Source organism: Xiphias gladius, chromosome 4, assembly GCF_016859285.1.
Source record: "Xiphias gladius isolate SHS-SW01 ecotype Sanya breed wild chromosome 4, ASM1685928v1, whole genome shotgun sequence".
In the NCBI taxonomy this organism is placed as follows: Eukaryota; Metazoa; Chordata; class Actinopteri; order Istiophoriformes; family Xiphiidae; genus Xiphias; species Xiphias gladius.
In genome coordinates this window covers 18007433-18030088 of record NC_053403.1, presented here as the reverse complement: position 1 = coordinate 18030088, position 22656 = coordinate 18007433, and the positions used below count along the sequence as shown (strand labels likewise).

The 22656-nt window shown below is 38.4% G+C and overlaps 1 protein-coding gene across 4 annotated transcripts; it reads right to left on the bottom strand.

Moving 5' to 3' along the window:
• Positions 1 to 588: 588 nt before the first annotated feature.
• Positions 589 to 22474, bottom strand: mut (methylmalonyl CoA mutase). Of its 4 annotated transcripts, XM_040125213.1 has the most exons (14): positions 22358 to 22474; positions 20947 to 21379; positions 18201 to 18458; positions 18091 to 18137; positions 17803 to 17960; positions 14841 to 15012; positions 14488 to 14736; positions 14079 to 14190; positions 12008 to 12123; positions 9465 to 9580; positions 5889 to 6020; positions 5640 to 5787; positions 2616 to 2783; positions 589 to 1803 (listed from the first exon to the last, which is right to left on the bottom strand). In XM_040125213.1, exons 2-14 carry the CDS (start codon positions 21341 to 21343, stop codon positions 1675 to 1677), a joined length of 2202 nt encoding a protein of 733 aa, XP_039981147.1. In that variant the 5' UTR covers positions 21344 to 21379; positions 22358 to 22474; the 3' UTR covers positions 589 to 1674. The 4 variants fall into 4 exon arrangements, with proteins under 4 accessions (XP_039981147.1, XP_039981146.1, XP_039981144.1 ...); XM_040125210.1 differs by having other exon boundaries at positions 1675 to 1803; positions 18091 to 18458; XM_040125211.1 differs by lacking the exon at positions 22358 to 22474 and adding an exon at positions 22213 to 22328 and having other exon boundaries at positions 1675 to 1803; positions 18091 to 18458.
• Between the last annotated feature and the right edge of the window lie 182 nt (positions 22475 to 22656).

Here is a 22656-nt window from a genome sequence, read left to right as displayed (position 1 = left end):
TTACTTGTAATGGAATATTTTTTCATTGTTGTATTGGTACTTTTAATTAAGTAAAGCATTTAAATAGTTCTTCCACCACTGTGTTTACCATGTTCGTGTTCTTGGTTTAGCGCAACGTCTTGCAAGCATTTGATTATAAACCAAAGACAACTTAAAAACTGAAAGGTAAACAGATCACCAAAGATATTACTAATCATTGTGAAGGCGACATGAATATGTGTACCAAATTTGATAACAATCCATCCAACAGTTATTGAGATCTTTAACTCAAACCAACTGTCAACCTCATTGTGGCGCTAGAGGAAATGTTAGGAGATTACTAGAGCCGGTAGTATTCGTTCTTTGTGGACCATGAATGAAATGAAATTTAATGGAAATACATCCTGCAATTTTGTCAATGTCAAAATCATGTCTAAATAAATCATCCTCCCAATTTTCAAAAACACTCACACAGTTAGGTTTGAGATTTTATTGTTCAGCTCTACCTTCTCCCTACCTTAATATCTTCTAAATAAAAAGATTGAATTCATCCACTTATTTCTGAAACTGACCATGTCGGGAAAAGGTTACACAATCTTCAGATGCGAGTCACATTTCAAAAGTTCACATACTTTATTTAGACCAAAGAACGCTAAATCTGATTCAGAATCACATGTAGAAAAATATCATTTCCAACTGCTTCATAAATTGTGATCACTGTTCTGTTTTCTCTTTGAACAGAAACTGGTTAAATTAAACATGATGCAGAGAGGAAAGAGATCAAAACAACAGAAGGCCACTTTCAAGATGATATTGTCCATGAACATAAAAGACAGGGGTAATGGTTCTAAAAAGAATTGTTTTGATGTGAATTTATGTCTATCCGTCTCCGTTATACTTGCCCTAATCACACCCTGCTAGGTATAACTGCAAATTACAAACACACATTTCACAATAAAAGCATTACATTCCAAGGTTTAAATTGCGGTCCTGTGTTTTATACTGGATGGTAATAAAAGCTCTGCTGATCTAAAGCCAAATTTCTGTCACATGACACTATATTATGCCTGTTAAGCAAATCCTAATTTGATTAAATGTAGTGTATGATCTTTTGTTTAAGCATGGGTCAAAGTCTTAATATAGTTTAATTTCGGGCATGAATATTTAAGTATTTCCCACTGAACTCTATAATGTTGGCCAGGACTCTGGGTTCCCACTTATATTCTGGAAATTCAAGGATGTTTACAGTGATATTACCAACCCTCCAACCAATGCAATTCACACACAAGCATGCTTCAAAGGGGGAAATAATTAATTAAATCACCATTTATCCATCTGAAGACGTTATGTGTGACAGTATTTCTTTAGATTTTGAGTGATACCATCAATAAAAAAAACAATAAACACTATGTTTGTGATGCTAATTTTTTTTCTTATTAGTAATTAAAATCAAATCCGATATAAAGAGAATGCAATGTTAATACAACCATGACATCTCAACAGGTTGTGTATGATTTTGACTGCAGTATGTGCTGTGAACTCACAGTGGGCAATGACATTTTTGTTTTTTACAACCTCGTGCTACCAGTCAAACAGATTCTGTACAGAAATGTTGGCTTTCACTTGTGACTTTGTTCTTGACACAGCATGAATAGACAGCTCTTGTTGTAGTTTTTTATCCCCCCCCAAAAGAATTCACATGGCCTGCCGGATGTTTTCCAGACTCTTCTCAATGTTGTCAATAACCTCCACTGCAGCTTGTGGGATCCTGGTCCCTGGACCAAAGATGGCACACACACCGCTCTGGTACAAGAACTCATAGTCCTGCATATGACAAGAAATTAGACTCCACTGCATGAAATCAAGGAAATTCTACAGTGTGGTAACAATGATTATATGAATCAAGGCAGCCCTCACCATTAGGGATTGGTTCTCTGTCCAAATGACAGCAAGATTACATTTTATATGTTATCTGTGTGCTTATCACACAATGCTTAATAATGTGTTTTCAGGGACACCAGTGGTCATGCTGGAGGCTATGCAGAAAGAGCTGGCCTGGGATCTGTAGACCAACAGATTATTCAGCACTGCTGCCTCAGTATCTACTGCCTGCACAATGCCTCCTTGTAACTAAGAAAGGACCACATGAATCATATTCAGATACTGCTAAATATTGTCTACACTAACGTGAGCGTTTTTAGTTTGTGTTTTCCAACTCAGCCATTTTCTACTGAATGCCTAATAGAAAGATAAATACTCTCCAGATCTGCTTCATTTGTTGAAAGAAAATATTTGCACACATACTGGGAATATTTTGTGGTTTTACTGATTTTGTGTTATGCCAAGCTTAACATAAAACAATACCTTGTCAGATAAAATGTATGACTACAACTGTACCCACGCCCGCTTTGAAAGTCAAGTTGGATGGATATACCTGCACGCTGAATCACGACAAGTCTCTATGGACAGTATGCACACAGTCTCTAGTGGATGGACTTTCAATTCAAGCATGCATAGTATAAAATAAAGTAAAGTTTGTACAATGCTGTGGACTGTTACATTAAGGATTGCTTTGGAAGAATGAAAACAGAAATTGAGTTAAGTTTAGAGATTTTGTCATGAAAGTCAGAGGTTACCTGTGGTGGGATGACACCTCCACAGATGACAAGAATATCTGGCCTGTTGAGCTTCCGTAGTTCCTTGATGAGCTCCGGGACTAGGGACTTGTGTCCTGCAGCAAGTGTGCTGACCCCGACACAGTGAACATCTGCATCGACTGCCTGCTGGGCAACTTCAAGGGGAGTCTGTTCACCCAAAACCCAGACATAGAAAAACAAAGAAAAAACATCTCAGCATGAGAAGGACTACATATTACAAGCACCTTTCAACATAATATAGTGCAGTTCCTCCACAGGCTGTGCTTGCACCACAAGTACAGAGTCAAAATGAACCATAGAATTGAGTGAAACCATGAAAATCCTAAGTAAAAGTCTCTTTTTTCTTTTCCATGACTTTCACTACTCAATTTAAAAATAATCGTAATTATTAGTAAGATACTGTATTCTATTCTGTTTGATGAATCCTGTATATGACACTAATTATGTATTCATAGAGGCCTTTGGCTTATGAAGCAGGTTCAAATCCAACCAACTAAATTACTTGCAGGCTTCAGTAAAGTTGATCACTTACAAGTTACTTGCATAGGAAATAAAACGCTGTATTCTTATCCTCACCTATGACTCATGGTTTTAGATTTAGCAAAACTGCATTTTATCACAGTATTATACTAATTTTAAAATATGTCCATAGCAACATCACTACTGCCAAACTTGCCAGAGTTGCATGTCCCTGGGGTCCATTTTCAAAAGCTACATGCATTTCCCATTTAGCCCTACCATAGCAGAGGTTCACGGGTTCACATGAAGGTCAATACAAAGTTGTGAGTATTTCTGCCCTTTCTAACTTAAAACATAATTCATCATGTAAAACACTGTTCCCAAGGCCCTTGGTTGTGTTGACAGTAGTTTAGCACAATACTTACTACTTCATTCTGTAGTCACTGCCAGAGGCTGTTCTTAACACCAAGCCTATCTATTTATTGTATGGCACAAAAGACAGATAGATTCTGAACAACTTTAGGGAGTCGTCTGTATTTAACACATTACATTTATGCACCCATATAATATCCAGCATCGGAAACTGAAAATCATCATGGTGAAGTTTAATATTGAACTCTCTAACCAATCAACTAAACAACATACTGACTGCATGTGTGTTATGCAGTATTGGTTGAAATTATTGGCACCTTTGAATTTTAGTTACAGAAATTAGAATATCTTCAGAAATAAATGCAAATTAACGAATTTTGTTTGTCAAAATATTTTAATAAAATGTCCAAGGTTACTTAAAAGAAAATAAAAAAACATATTAGTGAAATAATAAGAACACAAAATGTATCCCAGACACAATTACTGGCACCCTAATATTTGGTTGTAGAACCTTTGGCAACAATGATGGCCCCAAAATGTTTCTTGTAGCCATCTACAATCTTCTTACACCTGTCTGCTGGTAGTTAAATCAAACACTGCCATTCAACATATCCTCACCTGCTATATACATCTGGAAATCAACCAAAGTTACAGCGGGTAGTGTCAGGGAGTGTGGCTCTGTGAAAGGCATGCTCAGTAGCATCCCCACTTGGCCTACTTACACTAGGATCTAGTATACACAGAGCTGGGCCTGCCTTCCAACAATTGGGCTATAATGGTTTTCTGCCCAATCAGGTCAGAGAAATTGAAAGGTTCAGAATGACATCATTAAATAGGGTTCATTTTTTGTTTCATTGTTCTTTCACATAGAGAACAGAAGCAAAGAACCTACTCACAGAATTTCTTACAGTGCATTTTTTGACTTGTCATAGCAGGGAAAACACAGGTCCGACTACTATCAGTAACGCTGCCTCTGTTGCATTTGAATGTGCCAGCATGCACAATAACAGGAACACCGACATCCTTGAGTGGAATGCAACCACCATTTATAGGGTTATTAGTTGTTAATATTAGTTGCACCTGTGTTTCGCCAGCCTAAATGTCAGTTTTTGTCCATTTTGCACTGCCTGATAGAAAAGTATACTGACAGAAGGTTTTAACACCAAATGTTTTAGCTTTTTTATATAAATGTCATCCAAAACTCCCTTTATAAATGTAACTAAATTAGAGAATAGAAATAAGGGAAAACTTTCAACTAAAAGGGAAATGTTTGTGACTTGAAAAGACCTACATCTTAGTCACTACTACTGCTGCTATTACTCACTATTATTATGCACCTGCAGCAGTCAACATACAGATGTATACCTGGCTGCACCCTGCAGAACGGGCTGGGGTTCAAGGTCAAAGGTTTAATCTCACCCACTATGGTTTCATGATTGGTTCAACTGTTAAAATTGGACGGGATTAAACATCGTTGTGAATGGAAAATTAGGGTTAGGGTTAGTGGGTGGTAAACATTAGTGGATGGGATTAAATGCTCAACGTTGAACCCCGACCCATTCTGCAGACTGCAGACAGGTACTCTTCAATATACGGTTTATTTTTCTTGTAACTGTCTGTTTTTATCATGTATAGGCTTAAGTATTTATACTTTTCAATGCACCTGGCTTCAGTAAAGCACTAATTACAAGCCCTTTTATTGTATGAGAATTTGCCAGTTTGGACGTTAGAGTGTCTGGTAGAAAACTGTAAGAACACTAAGTGCAAAACTTTGTCTTTTAAGTCTTATAATATACATCCCTGAATGTGTACGAATCTTTAAGCGATGTGGGTTTCAACAAAAGGTTAGATCTACTGTACGTCAGTGTGTAACTAAACTAAAAAACATTTTTCAAGTCACTTCTATCTATTTCTTACCTTTTATATACATTACTTTTTTTAAATTTTAGAGTGTTTCTTCTTGGCAATTCCCAAGAATTGACCTTAACTGTCTACATACATTTTATAAGGTATTTTTTTACTAGTAGTTTATGTAAATACCCTTGCTTGAAAGGTAGGTTCTAGGTAGAGATAACAGCTCTGATATTAACTCTGTCTTGAATTTTATATCTACATTGGCTGAGGTGGCATAGGCAGCAGATGGTTAGCTCCATTCTACTTTATGACACTGACCTGAAACAGTGGTCCGATGTCCACATCAAAGCCCAGGTCAGCAAACCCTGTGGCAATGACTTTTGCTCCTCTGTCGTGACCATCCTGCCCCATCTTTGCCACCAGCAGTCGAGGGTTTCTGCCCTCATGCTTATTAAAATCTGCAACTCTAAGATTTGAAAGAGAAAAAAAAATTTTTATGTACCTGAAATAAAAGAAATCAAACTGTGTATCCTGACGATCCAGATGAAGTTTAGTTTTATTTTCTACCTATTGTGAGCCTGGGCAATCTCTTCATGCTCCCCAAACTCGCTGCGGTAAGCCCCGCTCACCATCTTGGTGCTAGCCTTGTGTTCGCCAAAAACTTTCTTCATGGCATCAGTAATTTCACCAACAGAGCATCTGTAGATAGGAGCACACAGTCTTCCTCAGTATGTTTTCACATTCCAATGATAAATAATGCAGTGCCATCATTATTTTTTCTCTAAATCATTTTAAGACATTCCCCATTCAATAAACTAAATGCTAGGTTGCTTGCTTCTTCATTACAGTTTCACAATTTATTGCAGCATGCTTGATTATCTGTATGATTAATTGCAATTCCTTATTGGTATCTATGTCACATGGCAGAAAGATTTACTGTTGTCTCATTTCCCACAAAATCACTGATGCTTGATTATCTGTATGATTAATTGCATTTCCTTATTAGTATCTATGTCACATGGCAGAAAGATTTACTGTTGTCTCATTTCCCACAATATCATCGTTGCTGTGACGTGTAATAAAATATCAACAATCAAGTAACTTCAGTTTAATTTGTATGTCAACTATCGAAATGAAAGTCACTCTGTCATTTGTGGTAATATGAAAGTATACAGCATATTATATTGAGAAGGATTAAATATCTAATGGTAGTAAAATAGCATGGGATGGTTAAATGACTGTAGATTATTTCGAGAGCTGAAACATTAAGTAATCCCAGTCATACTGTTCCGGTGCCTCTCAGCAAGAGGTCTGTGATCATCATGTGGGCTCTTCAAACAATACTGCATACAGGGCTGCACACAATACTGCACAGTTCAGTACAAAAATATTCTGTCAGATCTCTCTTTTCTGGAAACACGGTGAACAGTACTTGTGTTTAAGTCAGTTTAACCATGGGTCTGGGTGCTTTCCCACAACCCCAAATTTACCTCTCCGAATTTAGTCTGACTGTTTAAAGGTATAGCAAGTGATTTTAATCCAATACACTTTTTGTCTAATTCAGCAAATATCTCCTCACTGTTCTGTGAGTGTGCTGCAAAAAAAATCTGGTGTTTCCACACAGCCCTGGCTCTGTAAATGCGAAAAAAACGAAATGGCCTGGACCAAGCCACAAAACACTATTACGGACAATAATCAGCAACAGGGGGCGTTCAAGCTCAGGCATAGGACAAGGAAAGAAGAAGAAGGCAGTGGGAGCGAGAGAGGTAAATCTGGCAAATGCTACTGTGCTGAACTCCCTGACATAATCACACTGTTAAGAAGGAGAGATGGCCGAGAAAGAGCCTAAGAGAACTTTGGAAGAACAAACACTGAAAAAGAAATGCAACGAGCAAGCAAGTGCGAAGAGCCATATTAACATCGGTGAGGTTTTCCAATGGTGAAGAGAAATCCGAGAGTTGAAAGGCATTAGGATGGATCCGGAGGTTGATCCGTTTCTGATTGACAGAAAAGGGAGGGAGGCGTGTGTAAAACATTACTTTTCTTTTGTTTGACAGAGCCAAAAGGTCAGTATTGTCGTGTCCCATTTGCTGATGTTTGGGATAGGTTATTCCAACTGATTAGTTAGCAAGCAGATACCTGTGTCACATCTGTGTATCTGGTAACATTAAATTACTTGCCCACAGACATTGACCAAGAGACAATATAAGAGAGTAGACAAACTACTTAAAGCATTTTGAATAGAAAAGGCTGTAAAGTGAGTAGAGTGGGTAACCGAAAGGTCGGTGTTTTATCCCTGCCTCTGCCATTCAGCATTTCGAAGTGTCCCCAAATTGCCCCTGATGTATCATCGGTGTGCGAGTGTGTGTGTGTGTGTGTGTGTGTGTGTGTGTGTGTGTGTGTGTGTAGAAAGCACAGTATAGACTAGACTGTATAGAAAAGAGCGCTGTATGAGTGTGTGTGTTTGAATGTGGCAGTAATGTAAAGCACTTAGAGTGGTCGATAAGACTAGAAAAGTGCTTTATAAGTGCAGTCCATTTACCATTTAAAGCCAAAGATGGCGGTTGTATGACCCATATCCCACCCCTTCCCCCAAAACGGAAATTGTCTGCTTTATAGCAGCCAAACAGGAAATATATCAAACCAACCTTATTGTTGCAATGACTCAAATGAAATGCATACGTAGTATGTATAACTTCTTAACGACTCAAGTGACCTCAATGACTCACTTTTGTTGCTGATCCCACCAGAGGATATTTACCTGAAACTCCCCACTAGTCAGTTAGAACTGAAGAAGCCTTTCGGAGAGAGGCGAAACGTCTTCAAGAACTTCAAGCAATTCCAATTGTCTTTGCAAAGCACAGAATACCAGACCTGGATGACTGAGAATCTTCACAGACATGTAGTAGAAGTTTAACCTTTGAAAAAAGTGTTTTAAACCTTATTTTGGGGGTAAGTCCCCAAACCTCTTGAGCAGTTTTTTTTTTTTTTTTTTTAATCAGATTTGACTAGTGATTCTATACATGCAGTTGTCCCGGCGACAAGTGAAAGTGAAGTTGAAGCTCTTTCCCCAGTCATTTAGATAGGGGCCTGGTCTTGTTAGCCTGAAATAAGTGCCTGGGGGCGTTGCCAAGATGGCTGCCGAGTGGCGAGACTCGCCTATGTGGCAGGACAGTCGTGAGTATTGCTGTCTTAAGCTGGCGTTTTGGCTATGGGAAACTGTCTCTTCCTCTCTGCAGGTACGCTTCGCAGCAGCAACTGTAGCAACAGTTGCTAACCCACAACCTAGCTAACAGTCATTACTTGCTGTCTCGTTTGATCCATATCATGGTACTTGTCCCTGCAACGTGCAAAGGGTTTTATAGCCACAAAGACCTAAAAACACAAGTTTGCTACCACAGTGGATTTATTTGGATTGATGCAGTATTCGAAATGCTATGCCAGGTAATGTTACCTTCCTTGGTAGCATAGCTACAAACCTACAGTCCTCACTTCTGTCACTGTAAAAACAATCTGAAAAAACAACTCTCGCTAGTTCTTCCTCCAGTAAGTTTTGGATGTTGTGTTTGTGTGCATGTCATTTTTTTTATATCGTTATATATTATAATGTATGTTTTGCTTCAGCTATTAGAAAGCGTATCCACTTCCATGCCGTATAAGATGCTCTGGATTCCTACATATTTCTTTTCTTGTCAGCTAGCCCAGTTGTTAGTGTCATTGCCTTGGCAAACGTGTATATGAATTTTGGGGGTGGAGCTTCTAAAGGAGCACTGACGAGAGGGGTGTATTTGTTTTGCTGTTGTGTTCAAATATTGCCAGTCTTCCTCCAGAATCCCTTACCTTTCCTTTAATGAACTGCCACGACAGCCTTGGGTATGAACACAAACATACTGCTATAAGATCCTTATGAACAAAATAGCTTTCAAGAAAAATACAATGATGTTCATGTAACTGTATGGTGATGTTTGCAAAACAAGATCATAGAGGATCTTATAAAAGGGGACATGTTGATGAAGGTGCAATTCAGTCTATTAAACAATTACGGAAAGGCAGGAAATATTATGACAATTAAATTTCTAAATTCATGCAGACATAAGAATGGTCATTACAATCAGAGATTTTAGTGACTGTGGAAAGTTTGACCTGGCTCGAGCTGCTTCCACAGCCAGGGCTAGAAGGTTACCCTCCCTGGTTTTGGCACACTCCTCAATGGCTGCCAGGCACTTTTTGGCTGCCACTGGGTCACGACTTTCCCTCACCTAAATCAAAGGAGGTAACAAGACATAAACATGGCATTCAGAGTGTTTATCTGCACTGCAAACAACATTTATACTACTGACAGAATTCTAGATACACTGTACATGAATGTGTCAAGTGGTAAAAATTTTTTTTACATCTGTTTAATTACTATTTGACAGAGAGAATGACAACATTCAAACTGCTTGCAGACTTTCCTTACAGCAGATATTTAGTTATTAGTTGCACCTGTGTATGAGAAGTCTAAATGTCTGCCAAGTAGAAATGTATACTGTTAATAAGTCAATGATAATATTTTGGCATTTTTAAAAAATGTTGAACAAAAATCCCATCCTACAGTAAATACTATAAAGTTAGAACATATTAAAGGAAAACTTGGCCTCAACCTAGACCTTGAGCTGGGTGAACGGGCCTAAATTTTTATGATTCCTAAGCACCTGCAGCAGTGCCTTATATCTGTCTAAAGTACAGCCCAGTGCCCCTTCATAATCACTTGGACATGCCATTAACATGAAATGTTTGTGACAAAGATTCGGCCTTGGAAGATGAGCTATAGTGTCTTTACCATACATAAAAACACCTCAAACACTGTGCAAAACTGCTTAAAACTGTCAACAATCTAGTGAGGCATGTCCAATTCTGCATAGAGTCATGAAAATGTATGCATCAAATCGATGAAAAAACAATTGTCATGTGGAAATGGCATATTGTGACAATATTCTGGTCCACAGATTTAACAGTAATGGCCTAAAGTACAAACACTTCATTGTCTTCATGCCACAGAAAAAACAAAAGCTTGTCATCTGCATTAGTACAAAGATCGAAGTTCTTTTCCTTGCTTCATGCATATGCCTTAGGTGAGAGCAGGGCTCTAGACCAACTTCCTCCACTAGAACCAACAAAACAACTGGGAGCACTATTCAAATCAACATGCAATGCAACACATTAATATTTTATTATTACATTTTTTTCCATCTCTGTATTACAGATAAAGCTTTGGTAATAAATAGAGAATTTACAGAAATAACAATGTGCTTTTTTATTTCAAAGGAAAAAATCACAAAGTGTAGTAGTGGTTCAAGAGAAACTAGAATTACCCCTCGCAGTTGTACGCCACCGCCAACCAATCAAGTTGCAGTTTACATCCATGTCTGTCCAGACCCATAATATATGAATTCCAAGTGGATGTTTATACCAGATGTAATGAAATTTGGTCCAGGTGTTCCTGATGTATTGCGTTCACAAGAATGGGACGGATGTGAGGTCAGTGACCTTGACCTTTGACCTTTGACCTCCAAAATCTAATTAGTTCTATCCAAGTGAACCTTTGTGCCAAATTTGGAGAAATTCCATCAAGGCGTTCCTGAGGTATCTCATTCACGAGAATGGGACGGACACACACGTAGAGATGTCCTTATGGTTGAACAACCAAAAAAAATGTAGTGACGACTGAAGGAATTTAATAAAAGGTATTAAGAATAATTTTTCATAATTATTGTAGTCATAGACCTTTGACCACCAAAATCTAATCAGTTCATACTTGAGTCCAAGTGAACATTTGTGCCAAATTTGAAGAAATTCCCTCCTGGTGTTCCTGAAATATCACATTCACGAGAAAGGAACAGATGTGAGGGCACAGTGACCTTGACCTTTGACCTCCAAAAATTAATCAGTTCAACCTTAATTCCAAGGGAACGTTTGTGTCAAATTTGAAGATACTACCTGAAGGTGTTCCTGAGCTATTGCATTCATGAAAATAGCACGAATGGATCGATGAACAACCATCCACACCCGCGAGTGCTATTAAATTTTATAACTAAAGTTATAAAATTTTGTGCACTGTCTCCAAAAACGGTCAAAAAATGCGACTAAATGGTCGGAGCCCGGAGCCCAGGAGTGTACAATTCTGGTTAAGCAGTGTGGTATTTCGTTCTACCTGTTCTGACAGTTACTCGCCAAATATGACGTTAATGCCCACTGACCTTTCAACAGAGACAGTCAGCCCAAGATACTAAACTGTTCAATGACAGCAGGTACAGAAATGTTCTCCTGTCAGTTTTCATACAGTATGCCTGCAGTGTCACTTCACATTATCATTGTATGCATATATCTTGTATATACAGAAAAAAAGAAGGAGGTTGAAGAATGCAAAGCCGAATGCTCAATTTTTCATCGTCCAAAAAAATGCTGCGTCGTGAGACAAAAAAGCTGAAACTGGTTCAACTTTTGCTTCGGCGCAACATGTTGTCATCCAGCAAGGCAGTGCATTGCCAAATCACATACATGCAAGCCCGTATGGAGCCTTAGTCCTCCAGTCACCAACTTCACTATAAAATCTGAGTTAAGGTGCAATGTGGATAAGATGTATGGACAAACTGTCTGACTAACACAGTTTTTCCTCAATGTTTGATTCTCAAAGGAACACTCACCTTTTTCAGTTTTTCAATCTGTTTCTGACGTACAACAGTGTTATCTATGGCTAGCACCTCTACACTCTCCTCTTTTTCCAGACGGTACTTGTTCACCCCAACAATGACTTCTGAACCTAAAAAGAAAAGGACAAAGGTATGTAGGTAAATGAATCAGCAAGAAAAAAATACAACACAATGGTAAATGTCTTGAAAGAAAGCACACATTTGTAAACAGCCTTTTAAGGTTGTTATTCAGGGAGCAGGAAGAGTAAACTTTTAGATAAAATGTGAACAACTGTCTTTTTTTAGATATGGAAAAGATCCTCAGAAAGGGAATTGGTGGCACAGCACATAAATCAAAAGGAATACTTAAAGCAAATCCAAGAACCACAAAGATAACAGGTTAGTAAACCTGTTTGGATCTGCAATATCATCATGGAGTACAAGACAGCAGAAAGTGTGAAAGAGCACTGTACTATTTTTACCACAGCATACCCTCTGAACTTTCAGTTTATCCCTTCTTCTCTTTTAACTGTATTACATTTAGTTTAGCAGTGTATCAGCAACCCCTTTTACACACCTAACCTACAGTATCTCTGATTTTATCCCCACTGAATATTGACTTAATACACAAGTTAACATACAGATACCTTCAGAATTTGAGGAATCTTTACATAATTGAATTCCTGAGGTTATTCCCACTGAAAATAATTTGTTAAGATATTTATTAAGTTAAGTAATAATTATTTTAATAATTACTTTTAAAACTATGACCTATAATAAATTTTGGTGCTGAAAACTCATACACAAAAAGCAGACAGAAGGTTTTAATTCTACATTATACATTCTCCAAGGATCCCAACATATGCAATATCACAATCTGACCCCATATAGGAAAGCCGAAAATTATCTGAGACCCTTACATGGTCATTCAGAATTCAAGGACCAACAGAAGTGAATAAAGAACTGTCAGCAGCAAAGGTGTGCTGCCAGGGTGAGTCAGAAAGCCAATGAATATCAATGAGAGCAGGCATCTTTGGGATTATGAAGAAAAGCTACCCAGTCTGTGAGAGCTCTGGTCTGCTCAATCGCAATCATTTGTGGCATTATGGGTCTTAAGTAAAAGTTAATTTCAAAGACACACATATAATCCTTAGTTAAACTCCTTGGTAACACCCTGACACATCTCCCCAAACAAAACAACAAAATACACACGGACAGATGGATTGAAGCTTTGACACAATCTTGGGTTGGCTGCTTTCCTATCCACTTGTGGGAGCTTTGCAATGCCATCCTATATTTTTAATCCAGTCTTTGTGGTATAAGGCACATGCTCAGGTTAAGCGCACTTAGAATAGGCCTATATAAAAATACTTTGCAGGTGACTGGATGAACATTTTAGTAGTCAGAGCTGCAAACTAAATAACATGTTCAATTCACACTCAAAGTTCTAAGCACTCAGAGCACTACTAATAAATACTGGACACGTGAATCTTTATTAATACAAATTTTTAATCTTAATGCAGCTTTGCTTCAGAAAGTACTTTTATTTCGCTTCTTTGCAGGCTAAATGCACACTAAATCTTTTATAGCAAAGAGCACTGAACTCCAAAGGTTTAAAGTTCAAAGTCTGGAGTGTATTGAGACCATACCAAGGGGTTTTAAAAGGGCAGAAAACAGCCCCTGTCTAAGGTAATATGGCAAAGTCAGAGTTATGTCACACCAATTTGGAGAAGAAAAATAACATCGCTGTATGGTAAATCAGTAACTCAGTAACTCACTGTAGTTTCTTGAAAAAGACAAAAAAACAAAAACAAAAAAAAAAACAAGAATAAGGTCATTTAATCAAGTTAAAAGTTTCATGCAAAATTTGGTGAGAAACCATTTCAGACAGAATGAAGAAGCGGTACACTTCACTATGTCAAAACTGCAACCTCCATTTCACGTATAAATTTCATTGCAGCATTGTTCCACACAGGCCTAAGTTAAGAGGTAGAGAGTATTAAGTTCTTAAGCAGAGGAAGAAGATGGAAAGATGAAAGAATAGGAGGCTTTATGGCCTTTAGCAAATTATATATTTATACAGTACCTGAGTCAATGCGGGCCTGTCTACGTGCTGCACATTCCTCAATGCGAAGTTTTGGAATGCCCTCTGCCACAGCTCTGGCCATGCCTCCCATCTCTTCAATGTCTTTAATGAACTATGCGAGTAAAACACAGGTTGTGAATGAGTGTCTGAGATGATGGATTACTTCTGTAGTCATTTCACTTCGTGTATTATGATATTTACCACACTAAAACTTGACAGGCACAAGACAACATGGTTGTAAAAAAATATTCTAAACCAAGATTTCAAAGAGATAAATTAGCCATTAGCTGTGCGTTATGGGTAGGTTTAGGGTCAAAATGTGGCAGAGCAGTGAACTATTAATTAAAACCCTCCTCTCATTCCTTTCAGAGGAAGCCAAGGAAGTTGCCCATTTGTCCCCGTGACAAACCTTCAGGGCTGTGTTGTAGACATCATCCGTGAGAGACTCCATCATGTGCGAGCCCCCCCAGGGATCAGCGACTTTGGGGATGCCCGACTCCTCCTGGATGATGATCTGCGTGTTCCTGGCAATGCGAGCGCTCTTCACTGTGGGCAAGCCCAGAGCCTCATCGAATGAGTTGGTGTGGAGTGACTGGGTTCCCCCAAACACAGCTGCCATGGCTTCAATCACCGTTCGGATCACATTGTTGTATGGATCCTATGAGAGGAGCCACAGTGGAAAGTTGTAACTATTGTCCATTCATTTGACAAGTTTAAGTTTGATTTTAACATTTTCTTATTCTTATAATAACTTATATTTACTTGTTCAGTGAGAGACCAGCCTGAAGTCTGGCAGTGTGTGCGGAGAAGGAGAGACTTTGCATTCTTGGGCTGGAAATTGTCTTTAATGAGCGTGGCCCATAACCTCCTGGCTGCCCTCAGCTTGGCAATTTCCATGTAGAAATTCATCCCAATACCCCAAAAGAATGACAACCTGACAGCACAAACAACATATGTAAAAAAGAGAGCTGTATAGCTAGAGTGTTAAATCAGCTGGGCAAATATATCAGCTGATATTAGCATATCAGTGCACATGCCAGCTGATAAGTAACAAAAAAATTGCTGTTGAGAAATGTCAAAATATGGCTAAGGTTCAAAAGAGTTTAAATACATGAAAATTAAACATATAATATCGGTTGATTGGCTATGTGAAGATAGCAGACCAAAGTAATTATGATGCTGTAGCATAGCCAAGATTGAGTTAATCATGATTAATTTACTGTTCTGTTCTTGATCCTTTTTCCACAATAGAAAAAATTTAAAATGTATTCAAAAATAAAACAATAAATTAGAGCTACAAGTAATGTCTATTTTCAATACTGACTAATATGCTGATTGCTTTTTCAATTAATCAATTAGTCTACGATATGCTGAAAAATAGGGGATAAAATGCCCATCACAACTTCCCAGAGCCCATGGTGACATCTTCAAAAGTCTTGTTTGTTCTGAAACTGATCTGACCTACAATCACAAACCCAAAGATACTCAGTTTTCAGTGATATATGATAAAGAAAAACTGCAAATCCTCTGATGTGAGAAGCTGGAACCTGATAAAGTTTGGCATTTTTTCACTGTTTTAGCTTGAAGAACAACTGAATCAATTAATCAATTATCTGTTTCAGCTCTACAATAAATAATGCTTATAAGTAAGGACAACTGATAGAGTATGAGCATTTCTCTTGTAAAGAAGCCATACAAACCTCTAACCTTGACCCTTTTACTGTATTGCAGAAACTCTTCCCGTAGCTCCAAAAACACAATATGACAATACACTGAAAACCCACCACTGTGGCACAGAAAACGTCCAAAAGGATGAAATCACAGTCACATTTCCAGTCTTTGTTCGAACCAAAGAGTATGCACTGGTTGTGAATCAAGGAAAGTCAGAACAATCAGCTGTTGAATAGCCTAGGGTGGAAAAACTTCCATTTCACACTATTGAGTGACATCTTTATATTGATTCAGATTGACTGTCTGTAAGGCCTATCTCAAGCCTGTCTCAAAGGTCAAGCTGGACTGGGTCCTCAGGATGTTCCCGAGGACTGCATGCCCATGTTCCTCTGCAATTATATGATTAATTGAAAGGCAGTGAAAAAAAAAGTAGCTGCAGGACACATGAAGAGGAGATAATGGTAGGTCAATGCAAGGGACATGAACTGGACCGAGGGCAGGGTTGGATTAAAAAAAAAAAAACATCTGCTGTTTACAGCAAATGGTTTGGATTTAAAAAAAAACCCATCTGCTGTTTACAGCAACTATACATGATAGATCACCATTAATTTCAGGAATTTGTATAAATTAGTATAGGAACTGTCTGATTTGACTAGAAGCCTTTCCATCTGGCTTTAGCTGTAGGCTGGTTCAGTCTGAGACCCATCTGCTGGTTCAACAAATAAAGGGGAAGGTATCTGTTTGCAGGTTAATGGGGCTATCACATTTAGTTATTATGCATTAGTCAAACATGCAAAGCATTAGTGGAATATAAATAAAAACATCATAGATGGCACAACTGGGGCTATGTTAAGGTACATGCGAGTTTCTCCACTAACAGGATATTTAGTTAGTGCCTGAGTGAAATACTGAACTGGGTAGTTACTGACTGATTGCACAAGTTCCTGATCCCAAACAAGACACCGACATGTCATTATTTGGGTTATTAGTGGCTCATCAATTCCATTCACAAAAAACATTGTAGTCTAGCATGGCAAAAAGTGGAAATCACACGAGTAAGCAAACACAAAAAAGAGGGTAAATACTGAGTGTCATGTGACAGTAGTCAGTGTCAAAATTAAACAATGGCACCTAATGGCATCTACTGACACCCGTGGTGCTAAGACTAAGTTGACACCTTGTATCTGTGGAGTTTTGTTTGCTCAATAGTATTTTATTTGTTGCAACTGATATTCAGTAATTACTGACATGTATATTTTACCTGATAATCTGTATATCTGGAACTAGGACACACTTACCAGACAAGGCAGTTAATTTTAATTCATAATGTTACTGGTTGGATATACAACTAGACCGCATTTATCACTTTCAGGAATCTGTAGCCTAGTTGTTATACAATATATTTACAAATTTTCTGTACAAAGCTATTGTTGCAAAAAACGGAATATTCAGAAATAAGCCAGAAATTGTATCATTTGACACCTGCAAGTTTCAAGTAATAAACTGTAGGCATATCACAATCTCACATTACCACACAATGTCACTTTTACTCTACTTAGAAGGTATATCTGTGAGGATTTGAGCTCAGCTGTGGGAGGGGTCGCAGTATGGAATGTGTGATAAATATACTGGATATTGTGATGGTGTTGTGAGATGTGATAGAACTAAGATTTAAATGTGAACTAAATGAGTTGTACTCGCTAAAGTACAGAGCACAAGAAATGTAAAAACTGTGTTTTCAGACTAAATTTTCTGATTCTCATAGCCTTTCTAAGGTTATTATAAATATATGTGTTGCTTGGTAAAATAAATTCTTAATTTATATTTGTGCATATTTCACCACTTCTCTCTTTTTACAGAATTTTAAATATTGTGAAGGAGGTATACACTTTTATGGATGTTGGCAGCAATATAACAGGCCTATTTGATTTTATTTATTGTGGAAATTTATAATTAAATAATATATAAAAATACAATATCCAGCCACAATCATAAGCAAAAAATATGTAAATCAAAATCTTTCACCACTCAGACATATCTTAGTATTTTGTACCTTGGGGCAAACTCATCGATGGTTAAGCCTGCTTTCAGACCAGTGCGGCAGTACTCGAGACCATTAGCAATGGTGTAGGCCATTTCCAAAATGGCATCAGCTCCAGCCTCCTGAAGATGGTATCCACTGATGGATATCGAGTTGAACTTGGGCATGTGCTGTGAGCATGGTTGGGTCAGTAAATCAAAGAAAATATAATCTAATAGATAACATTAAAAACCTGATATTAAGTTTTCAAGTACTGTTTAATAAATGCAGATGAACAGATAACACTTAGCAGGTACATACCTTGGAGGTGTAAGCGAAGATGTCTGCAATGGCGTGCATAGAAGGTTCTGGGGGGAAAATATAAGTGTTGCGTACCATAAACTCCTTCAAAATGTCATTCTGAATCGTACCTGTTAGTTTGGCTTTGGGCACACCCTGCTCCTCTCCGGTCACAATAAACATAGCCAGTACAGGGATAACTGCTCCATTCATTGTCATTGAAACAGACATCTTCTCCAGTGGGATTCCATCAAAGAGCATTTTCATGTCCTCAACTGTGTCTATGGCGACTCCGGCCATGCCAACATCTCCATGGACTCGGGGATTGTCTGAGTCATAACCACGGTGCGTCGGGAGGTCAAAAGCCACGGAAAGACCCTGCTGTCCAGCTGAAATTAGAGAGCAAAAGAGAGAGTGGGTTAGAGATTTGAAAAGGAGATGGACAAGGTGAATGAGATTCCATCTACAATGCACAAAGAGAACTTAGGAAAAACATTACTAAAACATTAGCAGACATTTCTTCAAAGCAAATAAGACGTGCAGGCAGTTTCTGCTGAAATGTCACAGTAATGGGAATGGCGTAACATTGCTGAAAAGTTTAATACAGGGAAACTAGCAATGAATGAATTTACAAAAGGGCTGCTTCCAAACACTGGCTAATTCACAGTTCACAAGCATTAGTAACTCAAAGGATTCAATTCTAAATCATTTGTCTACTGATCTCAACCATTTGGCTTGTTCCCACCAAACCTGAAGAAATGACTTCTTGTGAGCCCTACTGTAATAACACTATACTGTAAATTTTCACAGCAAAAGATGACCTCTGTTTTCCCTTTATTATTATTATTTTACATTCCCGATGTCTTAATTACTGATCACCTCTCGAAACAAAATGGCAGTCTGATTATCAGACTGAAATGCCAGTATTCATTAAGATTAAATTACTGTAGTTTTGAATAATCTATTTGTGGTTAGCCCTTGAAAGCTTTGTTGACCTAGAAGGTGACAACTCTTCACGCAGTTTCTGAACATACATACATATAAATTGTGTCAAATATAAGTATTTGACACAATTTTCATAATTTTGCCTTTGTACACCAGCACAATGGATTTGAAACAAAGCCATCAAGATGTGATTGACTCTCAAAATTTAATTCTTGGGGTTAAAAAAAAAATTTCATTGACCATTTTGGTCTTACAGCCATTTTTATACGTAGTCCCTAAATTTTCAGAGGTTTAAAATTAATTGGTCAATTGAATGACAATCAGTTTCATCTCCAGATGTGGTCTGTTCCCACATGATTTCATGACAGATTATGCAGATTAAAGGTCTGGAGGTGATTCCAAGTGTTGAATTAGCATTTGGTAGCTGTTCATGGGAACTCTCAATATGCGGTCCAAAGAGGTGTCGATGCAAATAAAGGAGGCGATCATTAGGAAGAAAAAACAAAACAAACCTATCTGACAGATGGCAGAAACTCTAGGAGTGGCGAAATCAAAAATCTGGTGCATTCTTAAAAAGAATGAATGCACTGGTGAGCTCAGCAACACCAAAAGGCCTGGAAGACCATGGGAGAAAACTGATGGATGATCGCAGAAGTCTTTCCTTGGTGATGAAAATCCCTTCACAACATCTAACCAGGTCAAGAACACTCTCGAGGAGGTAGGCATATCATTGACACAGTCTACCATCTAGAGACGCCTTCATGAATGTAAATACACACAGTTTACCACAAGGTGCAAACCACTGGTAACACTCAAGAACAGTTAAGCCAGATTAGACTTTGCCAGAAAACATGTAAAAGAGCCTGTCCAGTTCTGGAACAAGATTCTTGGGACAGAAGAAACCAAGATTAACTTGTACCACAATGATGGGAAGAGAAAGCCAAATGCTGCAAAAATTATTGGACGGTGCTTCACAGTGCAGATGGATGATGACACAATAAATACTGCAAAAACAACCCAAGAGCTTCTCAAGGCAAATAAATGGAATATTCTTCAATGGCCAAGTCAGTCACATCACCTCAGCCCAACTAAGTCTGTTTCTCACTTACTGAAGACAAAACTGAGGGCAGAAAGACGCATAAACAAGCAGTAACTGAAGGCCAAGCAGTAAAGGCCTGGCAAAGCATCTCAAGGGAGAAAACTCAGCATTTGGTCATTTCCATGGGTTCCAGACTTCACGCAGTCATTAATTGCAAAGGATTTTCATCCAACTATTAAAAATAAGCCTTATATTTATAATTATGTCCATTTGTCCAATTACTTTTGAGTCTCTGAAAATTAGGGACTGGGTTCAAAAATGGCTGTAATTCCTAAATGGTTAATGCAATATTTTTGTTAAGCCCCTTGAATTAAAGCTTAGTCTAATCACATCTTGATGGCCTTGTGCCAAATCCTTTGTGGTGGTATACACAGAAAAAATTACGAAAACTGTGTCACTGTCTTATGTACAGTATATATATATATATATATATATGACCCTACAATGTCACAAGGGTTTAGTTTTTCCATCTCCTTCAATCTAGTTTTCTAATAATTCTCTGTAATTCAAGGTGTAGCCTCTAGTATAATAAAACATTTCAGTGGGAATTGGGCTTAAGTGTGGAGTCTGATGCACTGTCCCTGAAATTTGCACTAGTGAAGAGTCAGCTACTGTATGTGAATCATCATATGACTGACTAAACTGCCAGGTCCGAGGGAGAGGTAACAGCCAAAAATCACTGACTCTATGTGTAAGGTTCTGAGGTGTTACAAATTTCTGTCTAACAAAAAACAAATTCTGCCATTACAGGATAAGAAGATGTTATTACACAATAGGTTTGAATCTATAGTGTTTCAGCTAAAGATATAAATGTACACAACAACGAAATCTACCTTTAATATTATCTTTATAGAACTTGTTGCTCTCCTCCACAGTGCTAAAGCCAGCATACTGCCTGATAGTCCACGGTCTGTAAGTGTACATGGTAGGATAGGGCCCTCTAGTATAGGGAAACACTCCTGGCAGTTCATCGACACTGCCACTTGAGTCTGCTTTGGTGTACACAGGCTTGATGTTTATTCCCTCCGGCGTGCGCCAGATCAGATCTTCTGGGTTCTTCCCTTTAAGCTGTTTCTTAGCCAGACCGGCCCATTCAGGATGCAGCTCAACCTGGTCCTGCCGTGGAATGGAAGTGTGGATCTGAGAGCGGTGTGTGTGGGCTGAGGAGGCAGAAGCTGTAGCCAGGCGCCTGGCTGCTAGCACTGCACATGCCCTCTGTGCAGTCAGCATGCTTACTGTCAGTTCCGTCAGACACACATTGATCACCTGAGGTAGACATGGAGGAACACAGGAGGCGGTGAAAAAAAGTTGATCATGTGTACATGTTATTGGGAGTGAGTTTATAGTGCTAGTGTAACTAGACAAAAACTTGCCAACCATTGATAGCGTTTTGATCAATGGTAATGCTTCAAATAGGACGATTTCTGAGTCACCAAGAAGACAGTCAACAATTCGGCATGAATATCACTCAAGCAGCATTTTTTTCAGAGAGAAATTAATTTTCAGTGTTAATTGCCTGCTCGCTGACACCCTCTACAGTGTATTTTGGTGGAAAAATTCTTTTAAGGCCAACTACTAACATAATGTGTCCCCACCACGACCTGTTACAGACGTAAAACAAAGTCCTGTCGGAGCTATCAGCGCCAATAAAATAGGTAAAAGAGCGATAACTTTTGACAACACTCGAGAAAACCATAAAGGAACAACGTTAGCTAACGATAATGAACTTGACAGTGCGACAGAGACACTGTAATTAAATACCGGTCAGTTCATCAGTCACCGTTAACATAAATCGTACAAGTTCGGGCACGTTTCAGTTCGGGCCAGCATGTTATATTCTCGCTTAGTAGATGACATTTCAGAAATTCTACAGCGAAAATGTTAGCTACTTTTTAGCATTGCGGTGTTTCGACTTGCTAAACAAACCAATAAAGACGACAAATTTCTCCGTTTCTCTAGAAGTCACAAAGGCACAGGGTGATTAAATCGCTACGGGCGACTATACTGACTTTTCCAATGAATGGTAAAAAGACAAAACGTAGAAGTTAATGATGAAATAACGTTACATACGCTACAGTCGTTGGCTCGCTGCTAAGTACCTGTTAGCTAACCGTAGAAGTTGAATTGCTACAAGTGTTAGCATTAGCGGGAGGAACCAAAACAATGAACGCTAACACGAGACATTCTGCTGCCGCGTACTTTTCACAGTACTCATTTTCATATATTTCAAGATAGATTTCTGACCTTGTCGTCTTTTGTGCTCTTTCAGGTTGACAAAAGGCGTGTGTCCGTCTGTCCAATTAGGTTTCTTAACAATAACAGTCGGCCAATCCCATGCTTCAGTCAATGGGTAAACTTTGACCTAGGACACCGGAAGTAAATACTAAAGCCAAGATCGTTGAATGTCGTTGAGATAAGTAATGTCAACTACTGTTTATACATTCAACAGCTGTATACATGTTATATTACACAGTGACGTTAATGCTTACCATTCACCTTGTAGGAAAGAGACATTCCCATTATTAGCTAGTAATCAGCCATAT